A 23,095-nucleotide genomic window follows, 5' to 3' on the forward strand; every position below is an offset into this window, starting at 1 on the left:
TGTATCAAAATAAAAAAATAAAAAGTGATGGAGGGTTGGGGCTGTAGCTCAGTGGTAGAGAGCTCGCCTAGCACATGAGAGGTCCTGAATTTGATCCTTAGTACCACATAAAAATAAATAAATAAATAAAAGTTATTAAAAAGTGCTGGAGATATGACTCAGAGCTAAAGCACCCCTGGGTTCAATCCCTAGTACCAAAATTTAAAAATACTTAAAAAAAAAAAAACATAGGTAGCCCAAATTTCTCTCCTCTACCCTTGCCCCCACCCCTGTACAAGGAATTGAACCCAGAGTGAGCTACATCCACTGAGCTACATCCCCAGAACTTTTTATTTTTTGAGACAGGATCTCACTAAATTGCCTAGACTGGCCTCCAATTTGTAATCCTCCTGCCTCAGCCTTCTGAATCACTGAGATTATGGCTATGTGATGCCACACACAGGTTGGAATCCAAATATCTTATTATTAGGTCCAACATATTTAAAACTATTCCATCAAATTACTATAAATTTTATGCTCAATTCTATTTCAGCGCTTATCTTGTCACAGAAAGACAACAGTGTGCAGACTGACACCATTTCTGGCCCATACTTTAAGTGAACTACCCTAAAAAGGCCTGGGGACTCCATGGCCCCTGGAACTCCTTTGGTGGGGGGGGATTGTTGTACCAGTTCTAGGGTGCTGGGAAGTAATCTGGATACTATGATAGTCACAGGACCATGAGTCAGAACGTGACTTCCCGTTCTGTGTATTCCTCTGAAGTACTCTAGCTTCCTTCCCCAATCCTGAGAAAGAGCCTCACCAACTAAGAATGACCTCTAGCCCTTCACATAGTCCCCAATCCTGCCTAGTGGTGCCCCATGTCTCTGTTACAGGCCACGAGTTCTTCCATTCCTTCCTTCCTTCCTTCATAGAGGTCTGTTCTGAGAACACAAAGTCAATCTAAAGGACAGATTCCTGCTTAAGTAGCTGAAACCTAGCAACAAAGAAGGGGCTACAGGTGTAGCTCAGTGGTAAAGCATGCACAGGTCCTGGTCCCATCCCCAGAAAACCTGGCCCATTTCCCCCTCTCCCTGCAAAAAGAAAGTGGTATCAGTATCACAAAGAAAGTCATCTGTCTTTTCAAATATAGCCCTGGGTAGCCCAAAGGTTGAACTCACATATATACACAATTAACAAACTAGAGACCTAACCCTAAGATACAAAAGGATAGACCTGCTAGAATTAAGGAAATTTATCAGAACTTACTTTGGTAGAATGTAGTAAAAGGAACTATTGCCAAGACAGGCTCTGAAATATTTCTGCTCCATGGTCCCACAATTTCATCACCTCATCGTCATCAGGGGAGTAGGTAGGGTTGACTGCACTCAATTGTTTGGGTAAATGAATAGGAGGGGCCCCCCCAAAGAGAGTTCCTCTATGATTATGAACACCTTGGGGAAGAAAGCAGGGCACAGAGTGATGTCTCCCTGACAGATGAAGACACGGTAGCTCCAAGGGATAGGTGACTTGCCTAGGTTGTTCCAGTCTACAAGACTCTGGGAAATGGTCCCTAATCAGGAAGAGACAAACTGACTTACCGAGGAAATGAACCTCAAGGGTGGGAGAACAGCTTCAGCCTTCTGCCTGTCAGGGAGGGAAGAAGGGCTGGGCAGGGGCGGGGCTTCATGGAAGGTTTGGGATTGAGTTCCTCCTCCCTAATCCCCTATTGGGTCAGTGACTCCTGCAGCCCTGCCAGTGAGGAACAAATGAGAAGGGCTGTTGATTTTTTCCCCCTTGGCCATTCAGAATTTGCCCACATAAATACTGAGTAAGACTCTGCTCACTCCTCACTTCTCTGCACTTGGCCCTGAGCTGGACCTGGTCCCCTGAGGGTAGGCAGGGCCATGAGGGACCTGTTCATGCTGTGGGTAACCATGGGAATATGCTGTGCTACCTTTGGTGCCTCTGCCTGGTAAGTCTCTTCCCTTGCTCCTTGCTCCCCTCCAAGAAAGTCCCCCGTTATCTCATCCCATTCACCTCTGCCTCCCTTTTTCTTTTTTGGTAGGTCAGTGAATAATTTCCTGATAACAGGCCCCAAGGTAGGACTCCTGGTTTTTTTGCCCTTGGGGTTCCTAAGGGAAATCTTCTGGGGGGAAAAAAAAAAAAAGAGGGATGGGGGAGACACTGCCAGACCCCTTCACCCAGAGACCCAGGATTGTTTTCTTGGTGGAGAACTCGCCCATTGGAGTCGTCCCTGCTCCCCCAACCCCAGATGACCTATACTGGGCAGAAGCTCACAGCCCTTTTCCCCTGTCCAGGCCTATCTGACCTATACTACCAGTGTGGCCTTGGGTGCCCAGAGTGGCATCGAGGAGTGTAAGTTCCAGTTTGCTTGGGAACGCTGGAACTGCCCTGAGAATGCTCTGCAGCTCTCCACCCACAACAGGCTGAGAAGTGGTAAGTCTATGTGAGAGCACACCTGTACAGAGGGTGCCTGTGCATGGAGGTGGGCTTGCAGCATTATGTAATGTGTGTGCTCAGAGAAATGAGAAAGTGACTGGTAATCTGTTGACCTGCCATTTCCCTGCTGTGTGACCTTGAGTGAGTTACTTTCCCTCTCTCAACCCCAGTTTTGTCTTTTGAGTCAGTAAGACCGGCTCTATTTAGCCAATCTAAGGGTTGAATGAGGTAGGCAGAGGTGTCTCATAACATATGTTAAGAAATTATGTTTTTAGTGCATACCTGTATTTGTGTGTTTGTACATAATTCACCAATTTACATGAAATAAAAACGGGGAAAGGGCTCTTTGTTTGCAGCTCCTGGGGGAGTTTTACATCTGCCTAATTCTCTTAAAATCCTAGCAACAGTGAAGCTGAGAGATCACATTGAGTTTTGCCTCAGGTGGGCTGCGTGTACGTGTGTGTGTGTGTGTGTTTATAACTGTGTGCAATAGTTTGCATAATTTTTGTAGAAACAATAGAGTTGCCTGAGAAGGGTGGAGGGGAAAGGTAATAAAGAAAATGGGAGTGGAAGAACTAACTTCTCTTGGGGTAAACAGATAGAATATAGATAAGTGGAAACGAAATGTGATGGTGTTTGTGAAGAGTTTAGCAAGATAAGAGCTCAGTAATAGCAGCCACAATGATTATGATTATTATAGGAACATAGCTTTGAGGTCAGAAAGAATAGATCCTCTCTGTCTCTGTCTCTGTCTCTCTCTCTCTTGTTTTTGTTGTTGTTGTTTGTTTGTTTGTTTGTTTGTTTTGGTGGGGATTGAACCCAGGGGCACTTTACCACTGAACTATATCTCCAACCCTTTTTATTTTTTTATTCTGAGACAGAGTTTTGTTAAGTTGCTTAGGGTCTAGCTAAGTTGCTGAGGCTGACCTCAAACTTGCAATCCTCCTAACTCAGCCTCCCAAGTCTCTGGTCTGAAAGCCATGCTCCACTACACCCAGACCTTCTCTCTTTCCTAAGCTAGCCTTGTGGACATGAGCCTCACTGCCCACAGATCAGCAACTGTGGCTAGAAGACAGAGGTCCAGACTGGACTTGTTGCTTAGGGTCTCACTAAGTTGCTGAGGATGGCTTTGGACTTGCAATCCCCCTGCCTCAGCCTCCTGAGTCTGGATTACAGGCATGTGCCATGATACCTGGCTCTAGGCTGGACGTCAGGAGAGCAGTGTCCTGATCCCAACACCACAACTGGAGAGTGGTCTTGGTCTCATCATTCTATCTCTTGGTTTCATCTTCCCCATCTGTAGCATGGGGATGACTGGATGAAGTGAAGAGGTTAGAAAGACTTGCATCATTTTCCTTAGGAGAAGAGCATCTTCTCAACCCAAATGAGGAGGGGGGCAGGGAGAGCAAAAGAGCATTGTGTTTTCAAAGCCTCTGCTTTGGGTTATCAGACCAAGCTTCTAGTCATTTCCCTTTTTCTCTCCAAAGCCACCAGAGAGACTTCCTTCATTCATGCCATCAGCTCTGCCGGAGTCATGTACACCATCACCAAGAACTGTAGCATGGGTGACTTTGAAAACTGTGGCTGTGATGAGTCAAAAAATGGAAAAACAGGTAAAAGTTGGGCTTTTCAAGAGGGGTGAGGAGAGGTGAGGAGCTGCAGAGCAGAGCTCAGGCTAAAGTCTTCCAGGGAAAGGCTGAGGGACACAGGTCATCAAACCCCTAGACTTTAGCACCCCCCACCCCAAGTCATGGGAGCTCCTGGACCTAGACTCTCCTGAAAGATGAGTCTTGGTCCATGAGTCCACAGATTGGCAAGTATCTCTAAAACCAACAAAGACTGGAATGAGAAGACCAAAGAGAGTTTAAAGGTAGCCCTGGTATTGGAATGATTTGTCCATAACCCAGAGCTACAAAACTATTTTCAGACCACATAAGAAACTTACCTAAATTTGTCACTTATTAGGGAGAAAAATTACTCTTAAGACCACTGTAGAATAATGGTGTGGAATTCCAGAATGTTTGAGCTTCTATTAACCTTTGAGATCATCTGGACTGGCCCCATGCACCTACGTTTACTGTGGGCGTTGAAGACTTATTTCTTAGAGCAGGGAAATGCCATAAGTTGGCTTTGGGAACAGGACTCCCCTCATTTTCCCCAAGCACCTTCATTTCCCTCTCTCACCTTTAGTTGAAGCACTACCCTCCCCTAGGGTTCGTGGGGATGATTTGGCTGTGTCAGTCAAAAAGACTGACTCTTCTCCCTGCATACAGCAGGGAGCTGTATGCAGAATTTATTCTTTCCTTATGTGTAGGAGGCCATGGCTGGATCTGGGGAGGCTGCAGCGACAATGTGGAATTTGGGGAAAGGATCTCCAAACTCTTTGTGGACAGTTTGGAGAAAGGGAAGGATGCCAGAGCCCTGATGAATCTTCACAACAACAGGGCCGGCAGGCTGGTGGGTATAGGAGTCAGCCAATGTTGGCAACAGCTTCACATCTGCACAGCACTTCACAGTTTACCCAGGGCTGACATACCCTTGTTTCATCCTCATAACCATCCAGCACAACTGAGACAGCTATCCCCATTCTCTGGATGACAAAGCCAATTTTAAGTCCATACTGAATGACTTGTCTGCACCAATACAGTTAATAAGCATAAGAGCCAGGCAATGAACTCAGATCTATAAGGCTAGTTCTCTCATCACTAAACCTTGTACTAGGCCCTCTCCATAGGCAGATTTCTGGGAACACAGAACAATACAGAATCAAGGCCTTGCTTCCATGACTTAAAATTTTAGTCACTTTAACTGTATGTTCTAGGACATTAATAGCAGTTTATTGTGTCCTAAAGTCTGGGCTGTGAAGGATTGGGACTATCTAGGCTTCAGAAGTTGGGGAGGGAGGGCATCTATTGTCCCGATTTCTGGTAGAGTAGCAATCTCTGGAATATTCTAAACTCAAATCTGCAAGGAACTTGGACTTATAGCCAAAATCATAGAAATTTCCCTGTGGACCTGTACCTAGATGTTCTGGTTGCTCAGGGCAGAAGGAAAAGGTTTTCAAGACAAGTAGAACCATGGGTAATTACTTGCCTTGGAATGTAAAGATTCAGATTCTAGGAGCTGCCTTCCTTCTGAGAGAGGGTCAGGATGGAAAATCCAAACTACCACAAATACTCTAGTTCCCCACTTCCAGATGATTACAGTGTCAAAGATCATATTTTCTCTATATTTTATAAAGTATTCTTTGACCATGATTTTATTTTTTATTCGTTTATTTATTTTGGTACTGGAGATTGAACCCAGGGCACTTACCACTGAGTAACTTATTCAGCCCCTTTTAATTTTCTGTTTTGAGATAGGGTCTTGCTAAGTGGCTAAGGGCCTTGTTAAGTTGCTGAGGCTAATCTTGAACTTCTGATCCTCCTGCCTCAGCCTCCCGAGCTGTTGGCATTACAAGCTTGCACCACCACACCTAGCTCCAGACCCTATTTTATTCCATTTTTATCCCAGTTGGGCAGGTAGAGAAATATGATCTACAAATGATGGAGTTGGGCCTGGGGCCTAGGTTTCTTGACTCCAGTAACCTTCTCAACATTTGCCTGACTCTTCACCAGAATCACCCAAGATGATTTAAAGTACCAGGTCCTTAAATCTCAAAACATCCTCATTGGAAAAATCTGAGGTAGGGCCCAAGAACAAATATTTTTATGATGCTCCCTAATAATCCTCTAAAGCCAAGAAGCACAGCTCTAAAATATATATTGTAGATGGACACAACACCTTTTGTTTTATTTGTTTGTCTTTATGGGTGCTGAGGATTGAACCCAGGGCCTCACACATGCCAGGCAAGCACTCTACCACTGATCCACAACCCCAGCCCCTAAAATATTCCATTTAATTGCTAACCATTGGTCTTCCCTTGCCAGAGCCATTCTCTCTTTTGTTTTCTCTCTGTGAAGGCAGTAAGAGCTACCATGAAACGGATCTGCAAATGCCACGGCATCTCAGGGAGCTGCAGCATCCAGACATGCTGGCTGCAGCTGGCTGACTTCCGGGAGATGGGAAACTACCTAAAGGCCAAGTATGACCAGGCACTAAAAATTGAGATGGATAAGCGGCAGCTAAGGGCTGGGAACAGCGCTGAAGGTTGCTGGGCTCCCACTGAGGCCTTCCTTCCTAGCATAGAAGCTGAGCTGATCTTTTTAGAGGAATCTCCAGACTACTGTACTCGAAATTCCAGCCTGGGCATCTATGGCACAGAGGGTCGTGAATGCCTGCAGAACAGCCACAACACATCTAAGCGGGAGCAACGCAGCTGTGGGCACCTGTGCACTGAGTGTGGGCTGCAAGTGGAAGAAAGGAGAACTGAGGCTGTGAGCAGCTGTAACTGCAAATTCCAATGGTGCTGCACCGTCAAGTGTGACCAGTGTAGGCATGTGGTCAACAAGTACTACTGCATGCGCTCCCCGGGCAGTGCTCGGGCTGGGGGAAAGAGGAGATCCTGATAACACCCCACATGAACTGATTTGCTCAGTTGCATGACAGTGGAGGGTGACACCTCTTCTCTCTTGGAGAGAGTAGACTGGAAAACAATTGGACAATCACAGGGATATCTGTGGTCCTCGTGATATCTGCTATAGATGGGGAAATGGAGGTCCAAGATTATACAGCATATTGACAGAGTTGATATTAAAACCTGGGCCTCCTCCTAACTTGGGCAGACCCAATCTTTCCTGCAAGTTACTTCCTGGTATTTGTCCCTGTACTTATTATGCAGCTTGCTAAAATGGGAATTTGGGGGAGTCCATATCCAGAGGAACCCTTGAAGTATTTATTCCTACAAGTTTTAGGCCATATCCAGCCCAACTGTGCTGCTGGGAATCAGAGAAAATAGAAGGAAAAACTTAAAAGGGTTCAGTTCAGATCCCAGAAGGAGCAACCTTCTGCCACTGTGGCTAGGTCGAGAAAGACCAACTGCAAATTCCTGCAGATATATGAGGCAGAGGCTGCTTATTTCCTACTGGAAGGTTTTTAGAATGTTGATTTTTTTCACCTGAGTATGCACTTTTTAAGTTCTCCTCACCCGAGCCTAGGGAAATCAGGAGGGCTTTTTCAGCTCATAAACCATTCTGGTATCAAGGAGAGGGAATGGTCACAGTAAGTAGACAGGTGACTCTCATTTATCAGACAAAGATCTATAAGAGAGACTTTCCCCAGAGAGCTATAAAACATCCATTTTGCCATTTTTCCAGATTGGGAACTCAACTGCATTTTGTAAAAAATGTTTCTAGGATACATCCAACTGGGACCTTTTACTACTCCCCTTGATAACCTTGGGACCAGGAAGGGAATTGGAACCCTGCTTCTGTTTCCCAATTATCCAGCAGGCTAATGGAGGAAGCTAGAAATATCCAACTCCCTTGATTCCAATTTTGACAGATAATAAAATTGAGATCCAGGCACTGGCCAATAGAAAAACAATACAGACTCACAGATTTACAAGATGTTATTTTAATACCACCTAAGTAATTTGGGCACTAAAGTAGCCCTTTGAACTTGGACTGTATTCAAAGCATGTTTGCTCCCTTAACTTGAGCTTCCTAGGTTGTCTATGCACCAAGCAGGGGCCCCAGGGCAACTGACTAGGAGACTTGTGGATTCTACTTTCCTCATTTGCATTTCTACATCTTTCTCCACTGGTAATTTTTGGAGGAGGGGTAGTTTCCCATGAAGAGCCCTAGGGGCTCAGCCACCGGTTTCCTAAATCTGACTATCTCAGCCTTGGGAATCACTCCTGTCTGCGAGGGCCTGGTAGCCTGCAGGGAGGTTGAATAAACAAGTAAAAGGATGATCAAAAAGAGTAGAGAAACACTCCCAGCTTCTTGTTTTAAATTAGAAAATCATTTAAATGTTTTACAGTAAGATAAACCATTTAAATCATGGCCCTATAGTGGAATTTTAACCCTAAAATAATTTTCTTGAAAAATCTTTAGTAACATGGAAAACATACATGATATTAACAAAGATGATTACTAAATAGCATGTATATGATGAATCCAATTTGTTTTTAAAAATATAAAAATATTTGCCATAATGTAATAGTAAATTTGAGTGGTTTATTCATTTTTCTGCTTTTAAAAATTTATACATGTGCCTACAATAAACAAATATTTTGTCATCAGAAAGAATTAGTTTCATTTTTTAAATACCTAAAAATAAAGGTCTTCATTTATTTTTAAGTGATAAGGAAAGTGACATTTTCATTCAGGGAATGGGCATCTCAACAGAAAACATAGCCCTAAAATTCCATTCTGGTCTCTATTGCATCTAGTGCATTTAAAACTACTACAGATGTCAGAGACCAGAGACAATGAGAAATCCATAAAATTGTAGCCTGTGTCAAGGACATGGAAGACTTCCTCTATGTCCCCTCTTCCAAGGAAGGTTAAAAAACACAGCAGCAATGACAAAGTAAGAAAGTGTGTATAGGGGTGGGGGGTGAGCTATGGTAGAAGAAGGGGGAACTGGAGAAAAACTAAGAGCAATATTTTTGAAGAAATTGGCAGACAAAAGTAAAGATCATTTCCCTGGGGCTTAGAGAAAAATTAAAAAACAAAAACATAAAATTATCTGGCCCTGAGGTTAAACCCTCAATAAACATGGATGCCAAAGGTGCTACCCTGAAACTTAAGTCATGACACTGTGCAGGAGAAATGAGCAAACTGGATTTTCTCCCATATTCCTAACAGAATATCCAAAGAACTCAGGCACCTGGTGCTTGGACACTTTCCCCAGGACTTTACTGACATAGTCAAATAATTTTAAGGGGGATTTTCAGAAACAAAACCATCCCCCCACTGTCCTGTTGAAATGCTCATTGCAGGAGACACAAACCTTGTTTATACTGTGGAATTATATCAGTATTTTTCACCAAGAAAACCCAGAGAAGCCAGGCATAATGGTGCACACCTGTAATCCCAGCTACTTGGGTGGCTGAGGCAAGAGGATCATTACTTTGAAGCCTACCTGGGCAACTTAGCAAGACCTTGTCTCAAAATAAAAAATAAAAAGGGCTGGAGATATTGCTCAGTGGTACAGCACCCCTGGGTTCAATCTAGTAACACAAAACAATTAAAAAAGAAAAGAAGGGGCTGGGGATGTGGCTCAAGAGGTAGCCCACTCGCCTGGCATGCGTGCGGCCTGGGTTCGATCCTCAGCACCACATACCAACAAAGATGTTGTGTCTGCCAAAAACTAAAAAATAAATATTTTTTAAAAAGAAAAGAAAAGAAAATCCAGAGCAATGGGAATTCCTTGGAAAATTTGCCTGATGTTCCCCAAAGCTTATAGTTTCCTAGTCTCTTCTTTCAAGCATCTCTCATCCTCATCCATCTTACCTTCAGAGCAATCAATCACACCAACCAACCTTCTCACTTGAATCTTGGGCCACAACCTAAAGGAATTTAGATTTCTCTACATCCATCATGTTCCTGTCAGGGATTCATTCCAAGGCAATACAGCATCATTCAGATTCATTAGTTACAACCCTACGCCCCTTCCCTTTTGGCTCATCCTTAACAAGCTGCTATCATTAAGGTGACAGAACAATAAAACCCCCCATTTTCAATAGGTTCAGGGCCCAAGACAGGCTGATTTGCCACAGTTTGATGGTAGATCTTGAAAAAGGGATCAACTTAATGAGGGAAACTTGTCCAGAAGTCTATCATATTTCAGTAAACCCAGGAACTGCCTCACTTCACCTGGAGAATGGACAGACTCCTGTAGTTTCTCAATCTAAACTAGAAAATAAGCTTATGCTTGCCAGGCCCCCCAAGCTTCTTCTTTCTTGACTTGTGTTCTTCCTCCTTTCCATCTGAACGTTGATGCAGGCAGAATTAGGGACTCCCAGGAAAACCTTGAAAACTGTTCCCAGAGTCTCCTATGGTCTGCTACTGATCTCCTCACAGCTTGCCAGTTGGTAATTATAAGGCAGAAAGGGAACCACAGTGGAAAGGGAGTGATTGAATGCCAGGTATGACCAAAGCTCCAGGTGCTTAATAGATACATATTATCTCCTTCAATCCTCAGAACAATCCAATTACTCCATTAAATCCCAAATCTTCAATTCTGTTAATATTTTAACAAAATTGACATAAGTGCATTAAAATAGGTTGGAAATTATTTAAAGTTTATATATTACTGTATTAATATTATTATGTAATGTAATGTGATTATATAATTGTATTATCATATGATTATATATTTTATACTATATTTAAGTTTTTGTAGGTGTTTCACATTTGCGGCCATGGGAAATAATGAGTTCAAGTTATGAAAATCAACAAATTAAAGAATAAAAGTAAATAATTAAATTTTTAAAAATAAAAATAAAAGAATTACAAAAAAGAGTTATAAGTATCAGGGACTGGGATGTATAGATGAGAGATCTCCTATTAGCATATGAGAAACCCTAAATTCAATTCCTGGCACACACACACTCAAAATAAAGTTTAAAAGTTACAATTATTCCCCTCTTGTTATTGAGGAAAATGTCTCAGAGAGGGTAAAGCACTTCAATGTAAAATTAACACAAGGCAGTGGATTTGAATTCAGATCTGTCACCTCATAAATTCAAATTCTTTCTTTTACAACCATTTACACTCTAGGAGCCCAGAGTCTCTGGCATCCTGACAGTTTTGTGGAAGGACTACCATTCATATGCAGTGAAAGGTGTCAGTTTCCTCCCTCTTCTGCAAGTAATAGAGTCTTATTTCTCAGCCCTTCACCAGAATGAAGAACCCAACTTTTGATTTGCAAAGGCCTTCATTAGAATGATAAAGCAGATAGCCTGGCTCCTGCTGACTTGGGAGGGCAGAATCCTGGTTCTCCAGGGGGTACTCAAAGTAAAAAGCTAACTATTATGGTCTACATTAAAGGTCAAAGTTTCAAGAGGAGGTGTCAAGACAGGGGTGTTTATTTTAGAGGACACATAGAAAAAAAAAAAAAAAAAAAACAGGATCCAGAGGAAAATACATAAGTTTCTAACCCAAAATGAATTCACAAACTATATTTCCCACTGATGACAAAAGACCTGGGTTGAGAGAAAATGAAATGAAAGCAAGGACCAAGGCAAAAGCTTTTAAGAAACGTTGAAGATCTTCAGGTAGAAAGAGAGCTCTTAACCATTAAATTTCACTGCTATCCCTACACAGGAGGAAAGCTAGGCCTGGAAGAGAATAGCATCCTGCCCAGTATCCCTAAGGGAGATGGCAGAGATTAGTCTAGACTCCAGGGCTCTGGGTAATCTACCTGATTGTTGGTTTGCCTTTCTCAAGTTTACAAGAAAGGGATGTGTAATGCCACAAGGAAAGCACTGAGGGAGTTAGGGCAAGGATCTGCCAGGCCTCAAACTGCATTTGGTCAGCGAGGGAGTAGGGAGATTAAGGGTAGAGGAAGTGGTGATGTGGGTAGGAAGTGGGTGGGATATGATGTGGAAAGGACTTGTGTCACTCCAGATGTCAGACACTATCTGAGGATAAAAATGGTGATGAAGAAACAGCAACCAAAGGAAAAGTTTAGCTGAGTGTGGTGGCACCGGCCTAGAAGACCAGTGATGCAGGTGGATGGCAAGTTTAAGGCCAGCCTCAGCGATATGCAAGACCTTTTTTTTTTTAATATTTATTTTTTCTTAGTTTTTGGCGGACACAACATCTTTGTTTTTCTGTGGTGCTGAGGATCGAACGTGGGGCCGCACGCATGCCAGGCGAGCGCGCTACCACTTGAGCCACATCCCCAGCCCCTACAAGATCCTTTCTCAAAAAAATAAATATCAAAGGAACTGGGGACGAGCTGGAGTTGTGGCTCAGTGGCACAGTGCTTGCCTGGCATACGTGAGACCCTGCCTCATCGCTGCATATAAATAAATAAATAAATAAATAAATAAATAAATAAATAAATAAATAAATAAATAAATAAATAAAAGATCTATTGATAACTAAAAAAAAAAAAAGCTCAGTGTTAAAGGACACTTGGAGGGCTGGGGATGTGGCTCAAGCGGTAGCGCGCTCGCCTGGCATGCGTGCGGCCCGGGTTCGATCCTCAGCACCACATACCAACAAAGATGTTGTGTCCGCCGAGAACTAAAAAATAAACATTAAAAATTCTCTCTTAAAAAAAAAAGGCTATGCATCATGTGATTCCATTTACATGATATTTAAAAAAAAAAAAGGGACACTTGGATTTGATCCCTTCTACAAAAAAAAAAAAAAAAAAAAGCAGGGGGAGAGATTATTTCACTAGAACTCAGAGAAAATAACAAAAACATAATTATCTGACCCTGAGTTTAATTCCTCAGTAAATATAGATGCCAAAGTACCCATTTCCATGTTCCTTTCAGAGTCTCAGGTACCTATACAGACCTGTGGCGGGATTTGTTGATCTTGAGAAAGTCATTTGCCATTTCTTTTCCAGGAACTTCTTGCAGTCCAGAAGAAATCACTTGATTCAGCTACCTGCTTAAGAGAAGAGTTCCTCAACTAAGGCCAAAGGAAGAAAAGCATACCTTGCTCCCTGTTTGAAAGAAAATGAAACCATCACAGAGGGGAAAGGGAGACTGCCCCTTCCTTGGACAAGTACTTATATCTCTTTGCTCATGTCTACTCTGAAATACTCTCACCGCTATCTGTTGAGCCTGCCATCATTTTTAAAAAAATATTTTTTTAATTGTAGATGGGCACAATATCTTTATTTTATTTCTTTATTTTTATGTAGTGCTGAGGATCGAACCCAGTGCCTCACACTTGCTAGGCAAGTGCTCTACCACTGAGCTACAATCCCAGCCCTAAGCCTGCCATCTTCTAGGAGCTCACATTATGGTTCAAGGCCTTCAAACACTCCTATTCTCCAAGTAAAATATCCTCAATTACTCTAGTTTTTCACTATTTTTCTCTTTTCTCTACACTGTCCTCAGATGCACTGACATCAGATTTCTGCAAGGAGTTAGATGGGGCATGAGCCAGATAACCTTCCAAATCCTTGACTACTATAATTTTCTCTTATGTTTCTGAAGAATCTACTTATTAGATACCATAGAGTTTTTCTTGTTTTTTTTTTTTTTTTTTTAAACCTAGGGGCACTTACCACTGAGCCACATCCCCAGTGCTTTTTATTTTTTTGAGGCAGGGTCTCGCTAAGTTGCTTAGGACCTTGCTAAATTGCTGAGCATGGCTTTGAACTTGCAATCCTCCTGCCTTGGCCTCCCGGGCCCCTGGGATTACAGGCTACCATGCCTGGGCATCATAGAGCATTAATTGCCCCACTTGTACTTTTCATAGCTAAAGTCCATTTCTAACCCCTTCCATTCCAACCAAGCAACCTTGATTCTCACCTTCCTCAGCTCTGATTGACCCATCAGAGCGACCTCAATCATTAAGGTCCTCCTGTGCTAGAGGCCTGTAGTGGTACTGGGACAAGAACATGAAACTGATAATCAGGGCACTCAATCCCATGATTCACAAGTGGGTATACTTGTGCATGGTCTAGCACTCCTTTATCAGATAGCTTTTGGCCTGGACTAAGGCCTTTTCCCCTCCTTTGGAACCTGGATAGGCCCCAACTCCAAGCTCCTCTCGACTTCCACTTTCTTTGCTTCACTCCAGGCTTAGCCTACTTCAAAACCTCTCTCCTATCTCTTCTTCTCAACTTCAGCTGCTCCTAGTTATTCCAATGGTGGCTCCTTGCTGTGTTCATGAAAAGTTGTCACGTCCTCATATCCTCAACATTGACCATAATTTATCAGCTAATTTGTTATCCTTCTTCTGATTTTGCCCACTTTTCCACTCAAATTAAACTATTTTCAATAACTTTACTATTGGACACTTCCTCACCCTTCTCAGCACCCAACTAGGCTACCTGGGGTGGCTTGCACTTATTTATTTATTTATTTTTCAGTACTAGGGATCAAATCTAGGGCTTTGTGCATACTGAGCAAGCACTCTGCCACTGAGCTACTAGGGATGTAGACCATGCACAAGTCCACTTCATGTTTTTCTTCTCTGTATATGTATTTACCCTTCTGCATTTTTGCCATGTTATGACAGTATGAGGTACTTGCCAGATGTAGTGCCCAATCTTGGATTTATAGCCTCCAGAACCATAAACTAAGTAACTCTTTTAAGTAAATTACTCAGTCTCAGGTATTCTGTTATAGCAACAACAACAACAAAAGAGACTAAGATGCTTTCTAAATATTCATTTGGTCTGCTCTTCTTTTTGGGGGATGGGGGCAAGGGACTTTTTTTTTTTTTTTTTTTTTGGTACTGGAGAATAAATCCAGGATCCAGGGGCACTTTGTCATTGATCTACATTCCCAGCCCTTTTTATTTTTTATTTTGAGACAGGGCCTCACTAAGTTGCTTAGGGCCTGGCTAAATTGCTGAGACTAGCTTTGAACTTGGGATCCTCCTGCCTCAGCCTCCCTGGGATTACAGTCTTGCACCTCTGCGTCTCTTAATGAACTTTCCCAGTTTTATTGCTTTCTTCCTCAACTCCAGATTCACAAAGTTATGACAGTTCCTTTGCATATAACATTTCTACCTGACTTCTGTGTCCCAGTCGTGGCCATTTCCCTCCCTGAAATGCCTTCATCCCATCTACTGCTTCTCCAACTCCAAATGCTCTCTTAAAGTCTATCTGCTTCTTGAAATTGACTTCCATTTATCTGACAGACTCTATATTTCATTCTTTATGTTAGCTAGGAATTATGTATTTTTTATGTCTCAACAATAGGGCTGACAAGTCCCTTCCTTGGAGATAAGACTGTGTTATCCCTTATGGAGTTTCTGTAGCCTCCAGAATACTTTGCCAGTGGTAGGTGATTAGAGCTTGCCCAACACAAAACTGATTTTGCCCAATGGTGGTATGAGTATACATGTCAAAGAACTCAGAGCTAGAGAAGGAAAGCAATTTGTCCAAGGCCACTTGACTAATTAAAGGTCAAATTGAGGCTATACTTCAGGCCTCCTGATTCCAAATTTAAGTAACCCTTGGGGGTGTTCAAGTAACACCTCTCTGTTTCGGGTGATTTCATAGTAACTTCAGGACCAAACTGTTGGACAGTAACTATGAGCGGTAAATGCTATAGGAGAAGTGAGATACCCTATGGTGAGTTAAGGGAAGGGGGAAGGAATGAGAAGAACATACGATTCTTAAACACACCATTACCATCTAAGCCCCCCACTCAAAGGAAAAGGTCAGCCCATTATCCCTTCTATACTACTTCTTGCCACTTGTATTCCTTCTCCTCTTCCTTGTTATCCAGTCCACCGAGATAGTTTCTGAAGTCATAAGAATGAATAAAGTTTCCAAAGAAGAAGAGTAGGAAGTGAAGGGAAAAGGACATAGGTCCAAACCCTGGGGAGCCCCATTGATGTCCACAACTGTCTAATGAGAAAGCTGAGCAAATGAACCTCTTTCTGATTCTGGGACTAGGTAGGTATAGACTTGCTGGCAGATGAAGGAATAGAGAGCTAGATGAAGGAACATAGTTCCCCCCAATCAAGAAGGAAAGCACACATTGCAGTGTGTTTAACATTCTAACAGCCATGTACACAAGGGCAGTTGGAACTCAGGGATAAAAGCTACCAACATCTGTCTGCCTGGCCCAGAATCGAAGCAAAGTTCACCCAAGTGGCGAGGATGCTCTGAAGCCAGAATGGCTTTTCCTTCTCTGCTTGCCTATTTATTTATTTATTTATTTATTTATTTATTTATTTTAAAACAACCCTTGTACTTCCTAGGGTTAAGGTAGAATCATGACAGGTTGGTGGGAATAAAAAGAAGGCTTTTGGTTCTCTATTGACAACAGAGAACAGCCCTTTCCAATGAGCCTTAATCAATCAGGTGTGAGGTGGGGGTGGGCATTAGAGGAAAAAGTGGAAGAAGAGAGTGGTTTATTGCTGTTCACAATGAAAGCAATAAAATGGTTTGCACTGAGCTGCATAAGGGTCATAATCAGTATGATAAGCTATCATTTAACATGAGGAGGAAATTGAAGTTTCATTTCCTTGCTTTTTGTGGCACCCCTTGAATTGGGTTGATGACACCATTCAGTCAGCCAGCATGAGGCCTGCCTTACTAATTTTGTTTTGCAAAACAAAGCCAGTCACGGTCAAACTCAGTTGGTCAACTCCATAGATTAACATGAGAGGCCCCTAGAAAGCAAGGCAGCTGGGATAGCTCTGGTTGGGAAATGATGGGTTAATCCCAGGCCAGCTTGGCAGGGAGCTTCATAAGAGTACCCTCCCTCTCTCATCAGTATCCTGGGGTTGACTCTAATCTCCACAGTTTGAAGGACAGGCCTGGATTGAGGATATGGATGCATTTCCCCATTGTGTCATAAAATTCTATTCAACTTGATTGTTTTCAAACCTGGCCAGTATTTGTAGGAGCATACATTGTGGAGGGTGGGGGGATGGACAAACAAAAGCAAAAACCAAAATGACAGTAACACAAAATTTCTTCCAAATCTTGTCCTACTAATTAGGAATACCTACACAAGCAACACAATTTAAGAAAACACTGGGGGAAAAAAAAACTGTTTAAAAGCTGGGCTTGGTGATGCACAACTATAATTCTACCAACTTGGGAGGCTGAGGCAGGAGGAGTTTACATGTTGAAGGACAGACTGGACAATTTAGTAAGACTTTGTCTCAAAATAAAAAATGAAGGGCTAGGATTGTGGCTCAGCGGTAGAGTGCTCGCCTAGCACTGGCGGGACCCAGGTTCGATCCTCAGCACCACATAAAAATAAACGTATTGTGTTGTGTCCATCTACATCTAAAAAATTAATAAATAAATAAAAGGCACTCCATCGAGGCAGGCCCTAAAGGCACCCCATCCTGCTTTAAAAAATAATGAAAAGGGCTGAGGATATCTCAGTAGTAGAGTACTTGCCTAGCATGTGTGAGAGCCTGGGTTCAATCCCCAATAACACACACACACAAAAAAAAGAAGAGCTGGGCGCTGTGGGTGGCACATACCTGTAATCACAGCAACTCGGGAGGCTAAGGCAGGAGGATCACAAATTCAAAAAGCCAGCCTCATCAACTTAGTGAGGCCCTAAGCAACTCAGTGAGACCCTGTCTCAAAAAAAGAAAAAAGAAAAGGGCTGGATACCAGGCTCAGTGAGTAAGCACCCCTGAGTTCAAACCCCAGTACCAAAAGAAAAGAGAGCAAGAAAGACAAAAAAAAAAAAAAAAAAAAAAACTGTGATCATCAGCTATGAAAACCAGTAGGATAAACTGAATAAAAACCCCAGGTTCAGGGGCCGGGGTTGTGGCTCAGTGGTCGAGCACTTGCCTAGCATGTATGAGGCACTGGGTTCAATTCTTAGCACCACATAGAAATAAAAATAAAGGTCCATTGACAACAACAACAAAAACCCCAGGTTCTACTCTACTATTATACATAGTAAGTAAATAAATTCATTACATGAGTGAACTTGGTTTATATTCAACATTAGTTAGCTTGGTGAGAAAAACAAGAAGTATCTTATGTCTGTGATAAAGCACCATGAAGTAGTATAAAGACTTTTGAACCAAATATAATTGAATTTTGTAGGGAGGAAAAATATCTTTCCCTCACCCAAATTATGTGTTCATAGGTGAGGCCCCTATAAGAAAAGAGAGTTCAAAATTCTGATTCCACTAATTCCTAGATAAGGCCTCTAGATCAAATCACTCAAACTCTGAGTTATTGTGAGAATTACATAATATAAATGAAAGTGCTTAACAGAGTGGTTGGCATATAATAGGTAGTAACAGCTAGTAATCCTTCCTTTAATGATGGGAATGTAATTCATATATTAAAACATTAGATAAAAATACTAGAGGTAAATAATTTTAAAAAGACAAAAGGAAGTTGGGTGCTGTGGCGAACATCTTTAATCCCAGTAGTTTGGGAGGCTCAGACAAGAGGATCACAAGTTTAGTCAGTCTCAGCAATTTAGTGAGGCCCTAAGCAACTTAGGGAGACCCTGTCCCAAAAGAAAAAATACAAAGGGCTAGAGATGTGGCTCAGTGGTTGTGACCCTGGGTTTAATCCCTAGTATAAAAGAAAAAAGAAAAGAAGAAAGAAAATTATTAGAGGTAAAATATTAAAAAACTAGTGTTGATTGCTTACTCTGTGCTAGCAAGCACTGTTAACTACTTTAATATATTATTATGTTCAACCCTCTCAACAACCCAATACATAGATGAGAAAACTGAGACACTGAGATTAAGCAATTTTTCACACTATCACACAGCTAGGAAGTCATAGGTTTATGATAAAAACTATTTTGCTGCCACCAAAGGCCAAATGCTAATCCATCTCTTAATGTACCATCCAGTACATTATATCAAGGGAGTATATTATTAACTGCCAGACAAGTTAGAATTTAAGGATGAGTAGTTCACAAGCAAGAGACAAGCATGTATTAGGGAGAAAAATTATAGCAAATTATCTCTTAGGCTAAGAATTGTATTAGCAGAAAAGAGTAGGAGGGCCTTCCCATGTTTTTGGTGTGGGGGCGTGGGAACAAAAGAAGATAATAGCTTTTGCACAAGTAGACAGGAATGAGCAAGGTGAGCAAATAGATCATTCTAGCTAGAGCAGAGTTCATAAAGGCAGGTTCTGGAGAAATGCACTTAGAAAGATAAACACTGGGGCGGGGGTTGTGGCTCAAGCGGTAGTGCGTTCACCTGGCATGTGCAGGGCACTGGATTCTATCCTCAGCACCACATAAAATAAAATACAGATGTTGTGTCCACCAAAAACTGAAAAATAAATATTAAAAAATTCTCTCTTTCTCTCTCTTTAAAAAAATTCATCTTATATATTTCACTATATAATCAATAAGTAATTATATATATGTACATATACATATGTACATATGTATTGTGTATACACACACATATACACACTTTATTTTTAAAATATTTATTATTTATTTATTTATGATCAATATTGGGGATTGAACTCAGGGGCACTCTGTTACTGAAGTACATCTTACCCCTTTTTATTGGCTAAGTTTTCCAGGCTGACCTCTGGAGTCTCCTGCATCACTGGGATTAAAGGTGACATGCTTCATAACTTCTTTTTTTCTTTCTTTAGTGCTGGGGATCAAATCCAGAGCCACGTGCATGCTAGGCAAACACTCTACCACCAAGTCATATCCCCAGCTCATGCTTCATAATAGCAAAATGGGTATACCAGCTATGTGGAAATCAGGTATATTCCAAACCCACTAATAAGGTGAAGAAAATGATCAAATGATAGCAGGAAAAAAGATGAGGAGATTAAAAAAAAAGAACAAAGCTAAAGAGGAAGAAAAGTATTATAAGAAAATGCAAGGGCATGGAATCCAGCAAAATAGGCTAGTTTAGATGGCTCAGGAGATCTGAGAGCCAGGTCTTAGAGCTAGGTAACTATTGAAGGGCCCCAAAGATCATGTGGGGCACATAGAACCTGTAGCAAGCTAGGCAAGAGTCAGGTTTCTTATATACAATATTGTATGCAGTAGGGACCTTCTATTTTAGTGACAGAAAGACGGATCATAATGTGATTTCACCAGTGGAATAATACCCTAATAATTTTACATTTTTACTTAATTTAGAATTTTGTTTCTCACTACAAAGATCACAGTGGTTTTACATATTATATTTTCTCAAATCATTCCAGAGACACAGGAAGAAATTAATAATAGTTTCCTTTTGTTTTAAAATTGTATCTCTAAAAGACACAAACAAGCCAAGTTAAATTAGATCAGAATTTGGGGTTTCTCTTATAAATAGCACTTTATTTTAATTGATCTTTAAAATAAAAAAAGTTTAAAAAAAATCTAAAAATTTTCATCTGGTCTGTTAGTTGTATCCATTGGATGGTTAGGAGTTTGGCATGACTAATTTCTTTACAGTTCATTTACTAAATGACACCATATAAAAGCAAGCACTACTGAAAAGGATGTGCTTGTTTCCAAATTTCAACTCATTGTAGACTGACTGCATTATATTGGTCCTTGTCTAACCATTTTATGGTGCAAGAAGGCATTAACCACATATATATGTTAAAGACTTCTTGGATTATTCTCACATTGTCAAGAGCCAGAAAGACTAGAGGAAGCCCAGAGAGGTTGTTATTCTGGCCACCCAGAAGGATCAGGATTTTATAATCCTGATTAAGATAAGATTTATTAACCATCCTACCCCAAGATGGAGATGCTTATTCTTATAAAATAACTTAACCTTTCCTATCCAACCATTAGATAATGTTTGCTGAAAACTAACCAGCTCCCAGAGTTGAGAATGCTAATTAACTAAGCTCAGTAGGGTTGCTTCAGAATGAAAACAACTGAATATTGAGATTCAAATCCTGAAAATTCAAAGAAGACCCAGAAATTGTGGTTTAGGTTGACATGTTGTTGATAGTTTTTCAGGAGTTTTCTCTATTTCATCTAATTTGTCCAATTTAAAGACATAAAGATGTTTGTAATATCCCCTCACTGTCCTTTTAATATGTGTAAGGTCTGCACTCCTTTGACAACTATTGGGCTGAATGAGTACAACTTGTATGAGAGAGAAAAGGGGATTGGGGTCTTTGAGCCTGCTCTGATAAACTATTTGAAGGCATAATTTTTCAAGAAACATTTCTCCCACTTCAGCCAAGAAATGCAGATGAGGCAAGGGGTGGGGTGGGGGAGAGAAAAAGAAATGGAATTTTTTATGGTCCTAGTGGTGGGGCTGTTGGTCCGATTAGCTGCCCATTTGTCTGCAAGCTGCTTTCTCCTCCCATTCTGTGCTCCCTGCCATCACAGTGCAGCTGCTGCCCAGGAAGCATGAGGAAGAGACTCCCTCTGGAGCTGATGGCAGTGGCACTTGGAAAGTGCTGGCAGGGGGTGGGCTATAAAAAACAATTTGGTCTGGGAACAAAAGGCATCAATCACAGCAGCGTCATCAACCTTTGGTTTGGACAGGGGAAGAGAACTTTCTTGAGTCAGAAGCAGAAAAGGAACACTTTATTTAGTCATCTCCTTCTTTTAGTGGACTAAATGGTCTAATTAAATTAATAGGAAAGTTAATGCATTAATTCTGGAGCACCACAAAGATCTCTCTCTCTCTCTCTCTCTCTCTCTCTCTCTCTCTCTCTCTCTCTCTCTCTTTCTCTTTTTTAGTCATATCCTTTGGTGAAGTAGGATAAAGCTATCTCATTTACAGTCTATATCTGAAGTTGCCAGAGTCACTGAATTCTACATTTAGGAGTTAACTTCTCTGTTAAAGGCCCTCATAAGCCTGGAAGTTTCTAACTTAATTAACTTTTTGGAAAGTAATTATGGATCTTAAATGAAAGGTACAAAGTTAGTAAATATTCTCAGAGAGAAGACTAACATAATTAAGAACCCAAGGAAAACAATTGAAGTTATAGAAGTAGCAAACTGAGAAGAAATGGCCATCTCTTAATCAAAAGTCAAAGCTTAATCTAAATAGTTCTTATAGTTAACTGCTTAAGAAAAGTGATAGTATTTCAGAGTTGGGAAAGTATGTCTCAAGTATCTGTGATACTTTCAAATCATGCTGGTCTATGACATCCTTAACCCAAGACAGACAAACTATTCCCTTGGGCTGTCTTCTGATGTAGGCAGTATCTCATTCTTTAAAACTTCCCTAACTAGAAAATGAGGTAGAAATGCCCAGCTAGACATGTATCATATTTCTTGGCCAAGTTTATGAAGAAGCCTGGAAAGAAGGGGCCTCTAGATGTTACCTTAGATCTAAGCTTCTAAAGAAGTAGAGAAAAATGTAAATTTCCATTTAGTTCTAAAATGCAAAAAAGCTGCATGTTTGCTTGCTTGTTTCTTTGGATCTTTTAAATTTGAATCCTGGAGAAACTAAATTAAGTGATGTATCTAGCTTAATAAGAATACCACACTATAATTCAGTGTGAGAAAAATGCATTAATGCATCCGTACTTAATGAGAACAAATGTGTGTATAGTACTTTATAAATAATAACATTTACCTGGATATCCTTCTAAATCTGGTACACATATATATTTTTTTTCCTCTCAGAGCAAATGTTCAAACATAGGGCCTCGAGCATGCTAGGCAAATACTCTACCATTAAGCCACATCCCCAACTTTTTAAATTTAATTTTTAGTTGTAGATGGATACAATACCTGTAATTAATTAATGTATTTATTTTTTATGTGATGCTGAGGATCGAACCCAGTGTCTCACACATTCGAGGTAAACGCTCTAGCACTGAACTACGACCCCCAGCCTCTGTTCTTACTTTTTATTTTGAGAAAGAATGTCACTAAATTGTTGAGGCTGGCCAAGCATTTGCCATCTTCTTGCCTCAGCTTCTTGAGTTGCTGGGATTATGGTTGTATACCACCGTGCCTGGTATTTACCCCTAAATATTTTATTAGAGTTCATTACCTAAAAATAATAACATTCTCCTTTTAATGATTTGCAATTATTTCTTAATGTTATCTACTATTTAAATATCTAAATCTCTTTGTCCTCTAAATGTTGTTTATAGTTTTTAATTTTGTTTTTTTTGTTTTCTGGTAGTAGGTTGTGTGGCATTCCACCACTGTGTATATCCCCAGTCC

At 41.1% G+C, this 23,095-nt stretch overlaps 1 protein-coding gene across 1 annotated transcript; it reads left to right on the plus strand.

The window, feature by feature from the left end:
- Positions 1-1,886: 1,886 nt before the first annotated feature.
- Positions 1,887-6,950, plus strand: Wnt8a (Wnt family member 8A). The gene is made up of 6 exons (XM_026401276.2): positions 1,887-1,954; positions 2,048-2,081; positions 2,301-2,439; positions 3,930-4,055; positions 4,757-4,899; positions 6,405-6,950. Exons 1-6 carry the CDS (start codon positions 1,887-1,889, stop codon positions 6,948-6,950), a joined length of 1,056 nt encoding a protein of 351 aa, XP_026257061.1.
- Positions 6,951-23,095: the final 16,145 nt, after the last annotated feature.

Source organism: Urocitellus parryii, chromosome 1, assembly GCF_045843805.1.
Source record: "Urocitellus parryii isolate mUroPar1 chromosome 1, mUroPar1.hap1, whole genome shotgun sequence".
Taxonomy (NCBI): Eukaryota; Metazoa; Chordata; class Mammalia; order Rodentia; family Sciuridae; genus Urocitellus; species Urocitellus parryii.

What these genes read in the sequence shown, in the direction of transcription:
- Wnt8a (XM_026401276.2), top strand. Translation starts at nt 1,887, where the DNA reads ATGAGGGACCTGTTCATGCTGTGGGTAACCATGGGAATATGCTGTGCT. An exon ending in ACCTTTGGTGCCTCTGCCTG is followed by an intron (nt 1,955 to 2,047) that starts GTAAGTCTCTTC and finishes CTTTTTTGGTAG; the next exon opens with GTCAGTGAATAATTTCCTGA. An exon ending in CCACAACAGGCTGAGAAGTG is followed by an intron (nt 2,440 to 3,929) that starts GTAAGTCTATGT and finishes TTCTCTCCAAAG; the next exon opens with CCACCAGAGAGACTTCCTTC.